This window comes from Mixophyes fleayi, chromosome 3 (genome assembly GCF_038048845.1).
Source record: "Mixophyes fleayi isolate aMixFle1 chromosome 3, aMixFle1.hap1, whole genome shotgun sequence".
Classification (NCBI taxonomy): Eukaryota; Metazoa; Chordata; class Amphibia; order Anura; family Limnodynastidae; genus Mixophyes; species Mixophyes fleayi.
The window spans coordinates 291854443-291871785 of record NC_134404.1 but is presented as its reverse complement, the minus strand read 5'-3'; the positions used below and the strand labels follow the sequence as shown (position 1 = coordinate 291871785).

The 17343-nt window shown below is 39.8% G+C and overlaps 1 protein-coding gene across 3 annotated transcripts in view; it reads left to right on the top strand.

The window, feature by feature from the left end:
• The first annotated feature begins 1334 nt into the window (after positions 1–1334).
• The window catches only part of RRBP1 (ribosome binding protein 1), a 55035-nt gene continuing 39026 nt past the window's right edge, over positions 1335–17343 (top strand). Inside the window, exons 1-2 of one of the 3 annotated variants that reach the window (XM_075203799.1) lie at positions 1335–1492; positions 16469–17165. In XM_075203799.1, coding sequence (XP_075059900.1) covers positions 16490–17165 — 676 coding nt within the window. In that variant the 5' untranslated portion in view covers positions 1335–1492; positions 16469–16489. Of the gene's footprint in view, positions 1493–2163; positions 2182–16468; positions 17166–17343 lie in introns of those variants that run through there. The other 2 variants (XM_075203801.1, XM_075203800.1) reach the window with 2 other exon arrangements.

Genomic DNA, 17343 nt, shown 5'->3' with positions numbered 1-17343 from the left:
TGTCTCAAAATATCTCCCAACTCGGCAACTCCGTTCTGCACAAGATCTGCGTCTCTCATCCACCCTCATTACATCCTCCCATTTCCGGTTACAGAACTTTTTTCGGGCTGCACCCACTCTATGGAATTCACTCCCTCACACAATAAAACTCTCCTCTGGTTTACAAACTTTCAAGTGTTCTCTGAAAACCCGCTTCAGATAAGCTTATAATATTCCTAAACCACCCTCTTAACCTCACTACATTACCCTATTACCCATTATACAATTTCACACAAGACAACTACCCCCTGACCAACATTGTTGTGCGACAGGATCATTTAGCTTATGAGTCACTTTTACCTTTACAGCCTGGCTGGGCCGAAATACAAAATGTAGCCTTAGGGCTAGATTTACTAAGCTGCGGGTTTGAAAAAGTGGGGATGTTGCCTATAGCAACCAATCAGATTCTAGCTTTCATTTATTTAGTACTTTCTACAAAATGACAGCTAAAATCTGACTAGTTGCTATAGGCAACATCCCCACTTTTTCAAACCCGCAGCTTAGTAAATCTAGCCCTTAGCCCATACTTGCCAACTCTCCCGGAATGTCCGGGAGACTCCCGCATTTTGTGAGAGTCTCCCGGACTCCCGGGCGAGTGTGGCAATCTCCCGAATTCTGCCCACTTCACTAGGAAGTGCCCCACTTCCTAGTGAAGTGGGCAGAATTAGATCCCAAACGCCGCGATTCCCGGTGAATCGCGGCGTTTGGCCCCGCCCCCGCTGTCAAATGACGCAATTTGCGTCATGACGTCACAGGGGGCGGGGCCGAAATGACGCGATTTCGGCCACCCCGCCCCTTCACGCCCCCCTCCACTGGCTGGCTCCCGGAAGGGAGCTGAAGAAAGTAGGTAAGTATGCCTTAGCCTCATGTGTCAAACTCCCATTATCCCATAGATTGTAAGCTTGGGAGCAGGGCCTTCTCACCTTTTTGTCTGTTCTACCCAATTTGTTTATTAGTTTACTATGTTTGTCCCCAATTGTAAAGCGCTACGGAATATGTTGGAGCTATATAAATGATGATGATGATGCCTGTGAATACAAGACTATTGTTAAAATATGATAGAATAATCCTAATACTCCTGACACAAAAACACTATATGATTATCCTCAACTAGAGTTACAACTATAAGTATTAAGGCGGGTTTTTAATATATAGCACATAAAATGCATTTGAGCAACGAGAGCAACGTGTGTTTGAACAGATTGTAAAAAAAAAACTGACCGCACTGAACTCTAGTTGCTGACATGCGCAATAAAGTTTGATTGAAAAAAAAAGCGAGTGAAAAGAAAAGTGCCACGACTCCAGAGAGTCAGCAGTGAGGCTGAGCCGGCTGTGTGAGCAGGTCTGTGCCAGGAAGATTCAGAGCGCAGCTCCCACTGTCTGAGCATCCCCAAGCAGCGCAGTGTGACAGGGAAACCAACGTTCCTGCACTCATCAGTTCTTCATTGTCCAGGTAAGCCGGCATAGCCAGGATATAGGTATGCAGCAATCATGCAGTACAAAGAGAGCCAGCACTGCACAGCCAGTCTGCACACAGGCACTGTCACTTATAGCGCAGCTGGGCACCTTTTGTTGGGTTCTTAAGCACAAACGAAATGCATAATTTCTTTAGCTCTATTAACATTACCTTAAACTGGTTGTCTGAACTATATACGTTATTTTACTTTAACATCTTCGATTCGATTGTGTTTAAATTGTTTAAAAGTGCAGACTTGCCTAAATAATCTGTGGCTCTAACTGTTTTGGATCTACCAAGGTGAGCTTGCTTGGACTTGTAGTTCCTTAGGAGCTGGAGCGTCTGGCTATCAAGGCATGCTGGAACTTACAGTCCTATAACAGCTGGGAAGACAGTGGTTACGTTCTCTACATTAGCTACTAACTAATTGCTGGATATATAAGTATATCATTTGAATGGTACAGATGGCTGCACAGACTTATATAGGGCTGGAACATAACACGCAGAGTGAATGTCTTTACGGGACTTTGTAATATTGATTTTTATAGAAACTATAGTTCTGCGATCTTGTATGGACTTTGCATGTGTTAGCTAGGGAGGGGGTGGTGTCTATTTTCTCTACGTGTCAGTTTAGTGGGATCCAAAAACTGCTAAGCACTGATGCATTCATTGACCCGCAGCTTTGTGTAAGTTTCATACATTGTCTTCTTTAATCACTGTAAAATGTTGCTGCTGTTTGTTTTACCTTTCTATATTGTCGTGTGTGTGTATCTATATATACTGTATTATCTTAATGTGTTAATTGATAGTTATTATGTATGCAGCAGATTGGAAATGGGAAACAGATGTTTCTGCAATGTACACTAGTTAAGCACTGAAATTGCCTTTGTTTAATGAGAGCAGAGAACAGATTATATGGGATTCCTGTCTGAAGGGAACACCCAATGGTCCAAATGGGGATTTATTGTTGCTTCAGACTTTCTTTGGTCATGGAAAGTTTGAGAAAGAGATGACATTTCTGGCGTGGGGAGCTGCAGCCTGTGACCTGCCTGTGGAAGAGGCTTACGTGTCCACATCTGATCTGAGGGACACGTCTGCTTAACCCATCTAGCGGACTGGAAAGATCATGATAATCTGTATCCGAGAACAGACAGACCCCTAGGGGATGGGCCCCATTAGCATATGGGACGGGGTATATCTCTGCTTTCTTTCTCTGTCTAGTCTACATTGCTGCAGTGATTTTGATCGGCTTTGATCTTTTCTACTCAGATGAAGAAATTGCAGGTTTTCTGGATGCTGACTGGGGTTTTGTGGCTTTTCTGTCACATTACAGCTGGAGGCTGCCTTCGATTGTTATATTACAGTTTTAGCTGTAAATTAAAATAATTATCAAGATTCTTTTGCTTAACCAGCTAGTGTTCAGAATACAGTATTTTTTGCACTGCTTGATGAAAACAATGCTTAGTACTTTTTCTATATATATTGAATTTTGTATGCTACAAAATACAATAATTTGAGTTACAACCAATAGCAGACTTGCAGGTTTTCATATTTGTTTAAAATGGACCTTTTTGTAATTATTCCTACTGATCTATAATCAAAGCACAGTAGCAAAGGTAATCTATCTTTTTACATAATTATGGTGCCAACATCAGAATGTGGTCAGTTTAAATTAAACTAGGGCAACATTGCCATGTGTGGGCATAAGTTGCTTGTGGCGGCAAAATCTGGCCTTATGAGCCTGTTCACAGCACCGGCTACTGGCATTGGGCAGCAGATATATGAGTAAGTTATTTATTACTTGGAAACTCTTTATGCTGAAATTTCCAAAAAGAACGAACAAAAAAAGACAAATAATTGCTGTTGCTCCTGGATTACAAAAACATGACAACTGTCTTCTTTGCAGTCACTCTGAGGAGCACTGCAAAACAATTTAATGAGGAGGGGAATGTTAAAGGCACTTTCAGGTCCAGAGGATCACACTAAGCCTGGTAAGGGCAGCAGGGGGCATCGCACTTCCAGGGCTACATCTACGTCAACATTTTCTTTGTTGGGTGCAAAGGTATTGGAGGATGCCATTTACCTTCCATGGTCCCCTCTCTGCTCTCCGCAGAGTGTTGGCATCAGAGCAAGTGCGGAGGTCGAGGGAGCAGCACATGCACAGTGAAGCGCCGGTTGGGCCTTTCACGGCAGAGGGATGCCAAATAACCGCGCACCGACCCTGAGCATCGTTTTAAAGACTGGAGTAGTTTTGAATTGTAATTTTAAACAATGTGTTCCAAATTAACACTTTTCCTTTAAAACCAAAAGTCCCAAACATTCTGCATTATAGTTCCCACATCTATAGTAATATAGTAAGGATGTAGGTGTATGTAATTCACTGATGCACTTTAAAAAGTTATCACTGCAAGAAAAAAAAAATCAATGCGCTAAAGATCTTGCTTGAATGTCAATTTTTTTTTTAAATGTATTTTTATGTAAAATTTATCTCTAACCGATTGGCAAATGTATATGTGTGTTTAAAGTTCCAGATACTTGGTGTTTTAACTATTTTGCGTTAAACCATTTGGTCTGGAGGGATAGTAGTATGTAGTACTAGACTCAGGGCCATCTTTTCCATTGGGCACAATGGGCAGCTGCCCGGGGGCCCCACGGGCAAGGGGGCCCCATAGGCACGGCTCTTAATGAGAACAAAAAAACCTGCAAAAAAACCCTACAAGGGTCACTGAGCAAGTACTGTGCATCTATCTATCTCTATCTCTTTATATCTATATCTGTATACATCTATATCTAGGGGCCCCGGTGAACTGCTTTGCCCGGGGGCCCATAATGTTGTTAAGATGGCCCTGACTAGACTACAGCTAGCTGCACTCTTTGCTTTCAACCAAACTGACACCTGGTCAGGCAATGACCATTGGTATGCATGCAGACATTGGTCTATCAGAATGCTTGGGTCTCCTGACCTGTGAGAGACCAGGGGGTAAATGTATGAATCTCCGGATTCTTCATCTCCGGCGTGTTCAGCCTCTTCAGCGCTTAAATTTAAAGTGGCGCTGTATTGTAAAGGGAAACTTCCCTTTACAATGCAGCGCCGCTTTAAATTTAAGCGCTGAAGAGGCTGAACACGCCGGAGATGAAGAATCCGGAGATTCATACATTTACCCCCAGATGTGTATAATCTGGCTCTTCACATATGCGACTGATGTAAACAACAGGCAGTTAATCAGTGCGGATAATGTCAAGCAGTTCTGTTGTGTTAATAGGAGTATGTTCTATATGAAATATCCTAAACTCTATCCAGCTAAGGAAGTTTATATATTTATCTGAATATAAATCGTTGTTCTCATTTGATTAAAATTACACTTTAATGTCGTCTACATTTGGTACTCTTTTACAGAAGGAAACTAATATGAGGCATACTTCGAGGCATTTAATTGGAAAATTGGGATCACACTGGAAAATTTTCCGATTTGTATGTAAAGCGTTAAAAATTGTCTAAAGTACTTATGAGTTGGTTGGCACATGGAAGTTTATACAAACATGTCACAAGACATTAGGTAGTGAAGTGAAGGAATTTGTGAAGGGTTGCAGCTATTGCAAAATCCCTTCTACCGTGCCTCTTCTATGAAAGGACGAGTCACTGACATTTCTGGTAAGTAGTAAAATAGGGGGTTAGAGAATCTAGAAAGGGGGTAGCTATCAATATTTCATAAATGCACAAGTCTTTGGATTTACTCAATTGTACATTCTTTCTTTCTTGTTATCCTCCAAATCTGTATAATATAAGTAAAAGTGTATGACTGTCCACAGTGTTGGAACTCGTAACTGGTGTACAAATATAGGCTTTTACTAGTGTTATTTTATTTACTTTTTTAACACCCCCCCCCCCCATCTAAACAGGTATGGAAATAGAATCCATTGTTTCCAATGACACCGTACCCACTAACATTTACCCTTGTGGACGGGAGTGGTTGTGGTGCCATTTTTGATCGATGCATGCTCTATTTTCGGTCATTGCACGCAAGTGTACGTGCTTGTTATCATTGCAAGCACAACGCCATTTGACATGTGGTGTCACTGATGTTTAATGCAGCGCTAGTCGGTAACCAGCTTTAAGCAAATGTTGGCTCTCTATTCCTTAGAGCAACCAGGAAGGGATTTGTTGTATCAAGTGTGAGCTGTGCTAAAACTCAGCAAAATAATAGTCCAGAGAAAAACTTGTAAAGCAGCTTTCCAGCGAGTGGCAGGATGTGTATGTAGCCAGCATTAATGTGCCCATTCACGCTGCAAATTTGGAAAATTACTGTACTGGACAGTTTGTGTGGTCATTATAATTTGGGGGGTGTAAAACTAGCGCTGCGTAATGGAAAATCATGTTAAATAGCACTTTTTTGGTGTTCAGTTGCACTTTTGCATTGTTTTACCATCCAGGGCCATGTGCGATTGCATGGAGCTTATCTGCCTTATACTTACAAGAGGAGCCTGGATACACATCATGACAATATGAAATAATTAGAACAAGTCACTGTGGAGCCAGTCACTGGTACAATGTGATGTTACAGGCAATTGTTAATTTAATGAAAGCATGTACTGTACTACCAGTGCAACAAAGACCTTCTGTCCTTGTAGCAAGGTTAGTACACATTGCCCTTGATGTACAGTGTCACTCATTCTTAATTACAGTTTATAAAATCTTTTTAGACATAAATCATTCAAGGGCAACTAAACCCAGGGATTTGTAATGTTCATAAATGGAGGCAAATCACATTGATTAGTGTAATCTCTATACTGCAGATTTGTTATAAAGGGAAATGCAATGTCCACAGCATCAGATACCACAAGAATGATGTTCCAAAGCTTTGACAGTTATGTGTTTGATAGAGGCCAGAAAGTGAAAATTGCTACATCTTAACCTGTTAATGACCAACCAGTGCACTGGTCAAGTCTGCTTGTGAGTCTAGGTTTCTGCTTGGCCCCAAAGAGAATCTCTGCAGGCACCCTCCTAGATCCCGCCCACTGCCCTAGCGCAGTGGGCAGGACTAGATGATGCAGGTCACAGTGAATCGTGTCATCATGTTGTCGCCCATGCTGTGCTGTGAATTACGGCATTGTGCAGTGGGGGCAGAGCCATTATAATGCACATTGTGTGGCCACGACACCCTCACATCTTATGTGCGTGATTTCCTGGAGAGGACATCTTAAAAATTAGCAAGTATGACATAAAGTAAACAATTCAGAGAATGCTCTGAACAAATGCTTTGTTTCCTTTGTTAAACAGCATGGCACATGATAAACACCGTGGAAGGATACTATGGAAAATGGATAAATGTAAAAGATCAACACTTTATTGTGTATTACAGGTTTTGTTGTAGCTTGATAATGGCAACTGAATGTTGTAATACTCAATAAACGATAAAATGTAATACATGCTGTCTTGTGCTAATACACAAGTGTACATTTATAAAAACTAAGGGCTAGATTTACTATGCTGCGAGTTTAAAAAATTGGGGATGTTGCCTATAGCAACCAATCAGATTCTAGCTGTCATTTTGTAGAAGTTACTAAATATATGAAAGCTAGAATCTGATTGGTTGCTATAGGCAACATCCCCACTTTTTCAAACCCGCAGCTTAGTAAATCTAGCCCTAGGTGTCACCTATACCAACCAATCGGATGCTTTAATTTTCAAACATGCACTGTATTTCTTACTGAATTTGGTACACATAAATATTGGTTTAATATAGACAACAAATACACATTATTTTGGTGAGGTGTTAATAGTAGACATCATTCTATTCACCTTTTCTTCCGTTATCCTTGAATTCCATCATCCATTCTTTCTGATGCATTATAAACACTGTACATCTTAGTCGGTTCTGGTTCTACCAGCCTTCTATTTGGAATTTGTAAATTTGAAACATGTCTCATAACCATATACCATATACTTCTTTCTTTGATGCTGAACTTCGACAACTTCCTTCCTGCTCTCACTCAACATCCTTTTTTTGGATTCAAGTAATGACATCTATAGCTCGCCTTTTTTAAATCTATCAAAATCACTACAAAATTGCCCAAAAAAAAGGTAATTCACTGTCCCAACTCTTAATTTGTGAAACATTGAATTAAAAATCATGATTTCATCAGCAATGTTTTAGAAGTCTCAGAGCTTTTTCCAGTAATTTCAATGATGCTAACAGCATGTGCACTATTCTAGTAGTAAATACATAAACCAGGCAGCGTTTCATCCCAAACTTCAGCCAGCCCTAGCGGTCTACAGGCTGATCTGGTGATCACCATAACAGGAGGTCCAGGAGCGAGGGGACTCCTTGCCTTGTGCAAACAAATTCCAGGCTCTGGGGTGCAGACCTGGTGACGCTATGGGACAAGGGATGGAGAAATCTGAGTCTCCCCCTTCCCAGAGACTACCAGCTCTGCACTGAAGAGCACTGGGACAGTTCCTGAGCTCCCTGGTTTGTGAGGGCTTGGATAATGAACAAGATTGGGAGTCCCGGAGTACCATCCTAGAGGGCCTACTATAATGTAGTGTGGACTCTTCTTGCCCATTATACTAAAATACTGTCCAAAACCCAGTATCTATTACACTAAAATAGTAAAAAAAAAAAAAAAATTGCAAAGAAAATTCTGCATACAAAATGACACGTCCGCTCACTAAATCTAGCTGCTTTGTAAATAATCAAAGCTGTGAGTTCCCTGGCGTCAATTTCACCACCGGCCAATAACAAGTTGTTCCCAATGTTAGCCGCATGCGAAAATGTGCAGATGTCAAAATGAATCATGGGGGGAGGAACAAAGATCATATGGCAGACATACAATCCGGTAACATAGGTGGTGGAAAATAAACCATAGGAAAATGTATAGCATGCGTGTTTTCTGTGTTTAACTTGAGCATGCTGGATTGTACGAAATGTAGAAGAAAAAATCAGTAGTTACTATGTATAATGATAAATTTAAAGCTGTCTGGGACTAGGGAAATGTGCAGAATAATACATTTTCTGTGTTGATTGCTGTTTCTTGTCCTTGATAATGATGACCTAAGCTGTAATCTTCCTGTTGAGTAAGTGCCAATGCTGATTTGTAAACTTATTTCACAACTCTTGAATAGGACATATGGTTAATGCAATGTGCTCATTGAAGATGGCTTTGCCTGATCATTCTTGGTTTGTTACTAGATTTAAATCCAACTTTTATGAGGTATATCTTTGTTGGAACATAGTTCATAAACGGTGGTCGGTGGATCACTTGTTTCAATTGAGACAGCTGTATTGTTCTTAAAGCTGCAGTGAAGATAATTATAGTGACTCCAACATTTTATCCAGATGGACATTTCCTTTTCTTTATCTCTGTAAAAGTGCAATAGGAGTTTACTAAAGAAAAAGGCTCCTAGGTGTGTGTTTGCCTTTTTTATTTAGGATTGGCATTCAGGTTTATGGAGTATACCTGAAGCATGAAATCCATGCTCCAAATAATCCATATGTATGTGGCCTAGCTGAATACAAATAGACTGATCTGTGTCTGTTCAGGAAAAAAAGTATCAGGAAATGCAAACCAGAGCATGCATAGGCCACCAGTGTGTATACATTATTGTGCAGCTTGGTCCATGTATTTGCATAGCTGTAGGTGTACAGCATAGGAATGAATGATCACTATGCACATAGTAGTCATTTTCTTGTAATTTCCATGAGGAACACACAGAAAGTAAATCTGCTCCAGTGAGGAGTATAAGGCAAATACAGCTCCAGATAAGATGTATGATGAGCTGTACAAATTGACTTTGTACTCTCTTAGACAGCATATGGTATGTGACTGCTACAGTATGGTTGGAGTTAGTGGTGCTCAGTGCACATTTCTTTAGCTGCAAAGGCTGAATCTATAATATAAACTTACTTTTGCTTTTTTTTGGGCATTTGGCATTTGTGTTTAATTCCATGCCTGCTTGGCATACACATAGGCTGCGCTCTAAAATGCTCATATGAACCACCTCTGGCAGTTTTTGTTTAACATCTTATGAATGCGGAACATTCCATCTTTCCTGAAAAGATATGCACTTGCCCCAACATGGCATATAACTCCTCATTAAGTTCACCAGACAGACAGCTGGAATATTCCATTATAAATAGTAAGTGATTGTTTTTTGGGTTTGTTTTGTCTTAAACATCCTTTACATCAGCTATTTCGGATATAGTACATAAAGTAGGAAGAGTCTTAAGCAGGGCCATCTTTTCCATTGGCCACGATGGGCAGGTGCCCGGGGGCCCCACAGGCAAGGGGGCCCCATAGACAGGGCTCTTAAATAAAATAAATAATCCTGCAAAAAAAATAATAATCCTGCAAATATATCTATATCTATCTATCTATCTATATATATATATATATATATATATATATATATATATATATATATATATATGATACACATATATAGAGGTAGGGGCCCCTCTGCACTGCTTTGCCCGGGGGCCCATAATGTTGTTAAGGTGGCCCTGGTCTTAAGAGCATTTTATTCCAGATAGAAAGGGTCATATTGAAGGATCTGTTGACTTTATGCATTCAAAAGCCAGGTGCTTCAATGTTACCTGTGTATAAATCTTTGAATGGACTAATTCCTTTCTGTGAGGTTAGAGTTTTCTCCTGTTAGTAGAGCAGCTATGAAAAGGATTACAATGCTAGGTAACTAATTGAAAATAAACCTGGCTACATCTCCGGGGAGTCCTTAATTACAAGCAGCACACATTGCACTGCTGCACCAGTGTTTAGAGACCTCACTCCAGATCATAAAAGGCAAAGTTACATTACAGAGAGCTGCTCTTAATAGTCTTGTTCCTCACACATCATTAGTGTAACCAGCTTCTGTGGAACTCTCCACAACTGATGGTTCTGTGGGATCGCTCATGTCATAGAAATTGGACCTTCTCCACTATGCAAATCGTGTTTCTATAAAATCTCATCATTTTATTTGTAAATTTTATACACATAGACTATTAACGTTTACATGTCTTTATAGGATTTAATAATTAATGGTTTGTATTGTGTAACCCTTGGCCGAGATTTTGATAATTGGGTGTGATTTACTAAAATCACATATCTTTAGATAGTTAGCCTACATTGTGTCCGGTCTGGTTTGCTGAAAAAAACTTTTTTTTTTACTTTGAATGGACAGAATATAGGTAAACTGGGATCTAAAAGCTGTGGATAGTTGCATGTTTAATAAATAGTATGGAAGCTAATAAAGGATTACTAGGAAGCTGTATACCTCTGGCAACAAAAAAGTGTTCTTTGAAATATTCAGGGGCAATCTTACATAAGATGAAACGAGAGCTATGCAACAGAATTCCAGGGATAGCAGAAGTTTAGGTCTTTACCTAGCCTCCAGGCCCCTGCATAATTTTAAGTCCTCTCCCTCCCCTCATAGAGTGAGTGCAGGAATAAATGCACATTAACATGTTTTGCTGTGTGCCTCTTGCACTGGCATATGAGAAGTGTGGTATCTGACAATGGGAACCAGGGAAGCACAAGGAAGAATGGATACTTGCACTCCCTTCCCTGTACTTTCTTTGTTCCAGACACTCGTATAATGAAAGCACCCAGAGGTATATTGCACTGTGCATTCGCTGTGGGAGGGAGGCAAGCAGTGTTGACTTACCACTTATAAATAGGTACAGAGTTATATAGGTACATGCATGTTCATAAAGTATAGACCTCTTAAAAGAGATATAAAGGAGTTTTTAAAGATTCAAAATGGAGTATGAATACTAATACTAGCCCTAGAAACATGTTTGACCCTTAGGCCAGGGGCTGGCTGGCAGACTTTGGCTCAGGGGGCAAGCACACAGCACTGGCCCATAAGTAGCAGCCCACAAACACTTTGCATCCGCATATACAGAATGCTATCCAGTGCACGGGTGGCTGCATCACATGTCACTCGATGCATTCTGTATATGCGGATGGCACTGCATATACAGACAGGTGGCCCAAAGGAGGTACCAGACTGAGCGGCCCGGGGGGCCTATGCCCCAGCCCAGCCTGCCCCTGCATTAGGCCTTGGGTGGTGCACAAGCTATTGGTCCCCATATATACGACAAAAGGGCAGAATCAAGTTACATTGTGAATTGAAAATCAAAGTATAAAGAACAAGTCCACTTGGGTCAATTACAAAACATGAATAGATAGAAGAATTTTGCATCATTAATTTAATGACAAACCATACAGGGATGCTGGGGAGAGTGGTCGTGTATACAGTAGTGAAGGCAGGGGTAAGATGGGAAAGAGGAGGGGGGGGGGTTGTTGAGCCCAGGTCTGGGGTCCTTGGACCAAATAGGCAGAACTGCTCACAAGAATAGGGCTGAAATACTCTGAACTTGATCAGATGGTGTATTGGCTGCTGAGGGACCATTGTAGATGAACAAGTCACCCCAGATTTGGGAGAATTTATGAATCTTCTTGTTGAGGTATGCTGAAATCTTCTCCATGGATGCTAGATACCACATTTCATTGAGAAGTTGCTGTCTGGAAGGAGGGTTAGGATTTTTTTCCAATGTTTCGTTACCAGACATCTGGCCACGTTGAGGATCTGAACAGACAGTTTCTCTGAGTGTTTGTCTATGACCGGGCTCCCCAGTTAGAGGCCATTGACCTCAAATGCATTGAGGTCAATGACATGCTCTTGAATGTGCTTTGGGGGTTAAATAGTGCATTCGAGGACATGCGATTGACCTCCATGCATTTGACTTGCCCTGAATGCAGCGCATCACTCCCGACCATAAGTACAAACGCTAATAGAAATGGGCTCCAATGTAATCTGCCTTTTACATGCTTTTACAAGGCGTGTGTTTACACACCAGTGGGTGTGAAAAAGGCCTTAAATTGAAATGCAGGTAGACATTGTTTTACATTGACCTATGAGCTCCTACATCCAGAACCTCATAGAGACTGTATGAGTGAGTATAACATGCAGTTCAATGATCCTCATAGTCATTTCTATTTTATCTCTTTATTTTACAAGCAGTCATTAGACCACATTCAAAAGTGATCACAGCTATAAGTGAACCATTAATATTCTAGAAGAAGAAACAAGTCCATTACCCACATAAAAAGTTTGAAATCTGTTATATTAGTTTGTGAATGCGATAAGAGACTTTGATGATAAAACTAATTTGTCTCTTGCCAGCCACTGTCCCGGGTGGGTTATGTTCACCTCTGCCAACATGTGGAGCAGCTGCAGGGAAGAAAGGGTGATTGTTTGACAATGACACTGACAGGGGAATATGTAATCTGTGGGGAAAGTCAATCGGGGCAGAGGAGGCATGGAATCATGAACAGCTGATGTTAACCCCCTCCTTCCAAAAAACACTGAGGCCTTTTATCATCTGGCCCAGTGGCTACGTCATCTTCTATATACACTATATGGACAAAAGTATTCGGACGCTTGACCATTATATCAACAGGGACTGTAATGACACTGTATTCATATACATATACTTTAATATGGAGTTGGTCCCCCTTTTGCAGCGATAACTCAACTTGTCTTAATTCAACATTTCCAATATTACATTTTTTCTTTTCTTTTTTATTTTGCTTTAAAAAATTTTGAAGACTAACTGTGTCTGTGTATATATGCTTGTGTAGTTTTTGGCCACTCATGTGAAAAGGTGGAGAGTTCGGAGCATATGATTGGTGCATTCTCACATTAGTAGTAAGATTTTTTTTATTTTATTTTTTTTTAATAATATTTTCTATAAAATATTTTCTATTTCAATACCACTAAAATGTAACCACCACATTAGTCTTCTATCACTACTTTCCTGCCAAGAAAGTGTATACTATTTTACATAGACCCCTACCTGTCACTCAAATATTTAGTGTCTGTTTTGGCCGTGTGCTAAAAATGCCCCAGTGTTGGCAGACATGTCTGCCACAAGCGTCTGTCTGCAGACAAGGCACAGTGCTGCTAGTGTTTTCATTTTCAGGAATATTTTCTGGGTTGCCCGTATAGGCTAATACTGCACTGTTCAGGAACAAAGTTTCAGATGTGGAAAGACAGATGTAGATCCTCAGCTGGAAATATGTCTAGAACCAGAGTTCAGGTCACTGACGGAGACGTAGATATAGCATGATCTGTGTCCCTCTGGTTTTCTTGCATTTATACACAAGCACTGTGTGTTTTTGTTTTTTAAATTCAATGCATTTTGTTTATTTAAAAGAGAACACCGGGGAGGGTAATAGAATTTAAAAATGTTACAGGTATAAACAAATAAATATGAGTTCTTGTTTCACCTGTTATTCCTTCTTTGTGTTCCTATAACCCTTAAATGACCAGAAAAAGCTTGATTTACTTAAAGTATAGGATGAAACTCTATCTCCGAAAACTTAGAGGTGGTGGAAAAAATCAAGTCTATTTGCGGGGATAAAAAAAAGCTACGCGCTCTTGTGCAAAGCAGGAAACTCCTCCCAAAATGTGCTCTCTCCAATCCTCTGTACACGACTGTGAACATCCCTATCTGCTGAACTCCTCCCATCTTGCGTTGCAGACTTTAGAGCTCCTGCAGACTCAGCCATCATGGCCCCATCCACTTGTCTGTAAAACTGTGTGCATTTACACAACAGTAGACAACACAACTTTACAAAAGAGGACTTGTGCTACGGATTGAGACTTCGTGGTAAATGTATCAAACGGTGCTTTGTGGGGTGGTTGTAATCCGCCACACATTACCCTCAAGTGCTCCATTTATTATAGGTATAAAAACACCTAAACCGCCAGAGTTTTATTCAACACTGTCTCAAAACCACCAGAAAAAATAGCTTGTTTTAATACCTACTTCTGATGGACTAGTTTTTGATTGCTAATAATTATTTATCATTAATTGCATCGCAACTGTACAGAAATGTATTACCACCTTCGTCCAATTATTAACCTTCAACACAGTGGGTTTACCTTAAATACATTGGGCGGTTTAAAACCTGCTCGTTAAAAGGCCTGAAAATCGTTCGTTTTGATACATTTACCCTCTAGAGATAGTTGAGCTGTAGGTATAGTGGAATAATAAAATCATTCAAATTACATAGATACATTTGGTCTAGTTACTTTCAGCTCTAATTGTGATGTAGCGAGAGAGCCAAGAGCAATGAACACAATGAGAGTGTGGTTTGATGGTATGTGCAGGTATGTACTCCGAAGCAGTTTATGTGTGTGTGTTTTTCCACATGGTAAAAGCCTAAAACTTTTAAAATTTGGTCCAATAATAATGTTTGCGAGCTCATTCACGCCTATCTGCTTATTTTGCACTTTAATAAATGCATAAAATCACTTCGAAATAGGTCAAAATGGAGTCACCTGTGCTGTACCCACCATTGCCTTCTAAAATGGTAATACCTCTTTTGCAATTGAACAACACAGCATGCCCTATTTCCTCTGTTAACATGTGCTACCAGTACAATAACTTGTATTGGTGAAGGCGCATATGAAATTGACAGACAATTCATCACTAATATGCCTGTTCGTTTTCATGCTCTTTCATCCACCATGTTGGCTCTTTTTGGCTGAAGCAAATTCTTTACTGTACAATCTTTGTTAGACAGATAATTGTAGCTCAATGTAGCTGTGTGTCCATCAGTGTCTGTACACTTAAACATAAAAAGAAGTGATTGTGTGGGGGGGAAAAAAAACCCAATAAACATTTGTTGTTAAACTCTCTATTTGTGAGCTGGAAGTTTTAGGCAAAATGCACCAAGAACAATAATAAGAACAAAACAATATTCCTGCGGGAGAAGCTGATTGGCTAACCTAATTGGAGGATATGAATTTAATAAAACAAAAAAGTTGGACATCTCCTGACTAGACCACATTTCACGCATAGAAAAACTGCAAAATGTGGTCTTGTCATGAACTTATAAAATATCGCCAGTCATGAATGAGTGTCATGTCCACCTTTTTTTTTTTTTTTCTTTTTTTAAATTCATATCCTCCAATTAGTCCTAAAACAATAAATGATAATTTTTCTATTACCTTATAGTGGAAAACAAGATTTAAAATGATCAGTGTCTCCTGGGACACATAGAAAAACTTTTTGTGTGCAAGTTCTTGTGAAGATGTTTCTATTTGGCACTGAATGTAGAACCTCTATGTTCACAGTGACTGGCAGTCCCATGGAGCAGACATATAGCCAGTTGCTTTCATGTCCTGGAAATAACCATGGAAGGATTGTCGATCTGATCTGTGTACTTCTGTTGTTAGTTCAAGAATAGCTGCTACTTGATCTGTCGTAAGCATGTATGTCTGGTCATGGTGAATCTGGATGTTTGTATGATGTCTGAAGTTTTACATCATTAGAGGATCTACAGCCAATTTGCCAAAAACATTATTTGCTGTGCGAGCAGGAACTATCTACTACAGTTGTTTTTAAAAAAACAATAAAATAAATAAAAATAAAAACAATACATTTCAAACCACAAAAGTTGACACATATTAATGTGCAAAATCTCAAGCTTGGTATTTTTTTATTTTTTTTTAAATTAGACGTTGAGTACATAGTTCTGCTCACCAGACCATTGGTAACCCTTAGTTGGCATCAGAGAATATTCCATCTTCCGTTCAAGCCAGCTCAATTTCTTTAAGACTGCCAGAGCTTCCTGTAAGGTCCTTTTCCAAATCTTCTTCAATAGTAACAAATCTTTTGTATGTTTTCAATTTTAGGCACTTCTGGTATTATAATAAGCTCTGTTAAACTATACAATATTTCATATGAAGCCTGTATAACTCGCCTGTGCAAAGGTCAGCAGATAGCATGCAAAATATTCAGAGTACTTCCTGGATACAGTAAATACTAATATAATACGATCCTGAAAATGCCCTTTAGTGAAGCAATGTAATTTCCTACAGACAAACAGAATGCTTGGAATGCTTTTTTTCTGGCTTGCATTAAAATGTGTCTGATCTTGTTTTTTTTTTCTTTTTTTCAGATATCCCAAAAGAAAATCAATATGGATTTGTACGATCCTCAGACTTTAGGAGTAATGGTGTTTGGAGGTTTCATGGTTATATCTGCCATTGGTATCGTTCTGGTGTCCACCTTCTCTATGAAAGAGACCTCTTATGAAGAAGCGTTGGCCAAGCAACGCAAAGAGCAGGAAAAGGGCCAACTACCCAAAATTGATAAAAAGAAGAAAGAAAAACTCCCTGAAAAAAAGGGAAAGTCTAAGAAGAAGGATGACAAACCAAATGGAAAATTACCTGAACATGAACCTCCTGTGGATACCAATGAGCAGAAAAAAGTTGAATCGGAACCTGAAGTTGTAGTAGAGGCAGTACAAGTTCAGGAAACTATTAAAACACCAGTTGTCACCCCACCACCCGAAAAGGCCGCACCTTCCCCTAAAGACAAAAAGAAAAAGCAGGAGAAGAAGGTCCAAAAGGTTGAACCATCTCAGGCTCCAGTGGTGGCTGTGACCAAGGCAGTAACAAAGCATGCTCCAGTGTTAGAGGTTCAAGCCAAAGAAGTGCCTGTGGTTGCTGTTACTCCGGTTGGAACTCAACCAAGCCCACCAGTCGCTAACTCGCATCCTCCTAAAAAAGCTGAAGCTGTTGTCAACCATGACAATCAGAAACATGAGGCGGCTCCAAAGAAGAAGAATGTGGCAAAGAAGAAAGCGGAGCCAGGTGTGTGACATATTTATATTTCTTACATATTAATGGAAATATGAAAAAAAAATATATATATATTAGTATTCGTATTCGCTATAGATAAGGAGGAACAACCTTTTTTCTGTTTGTCTACATTTATAAAAACTACTATGTAGTTTGAGTACACCCTGGGTATTTTTTTTGGAAGAAAATA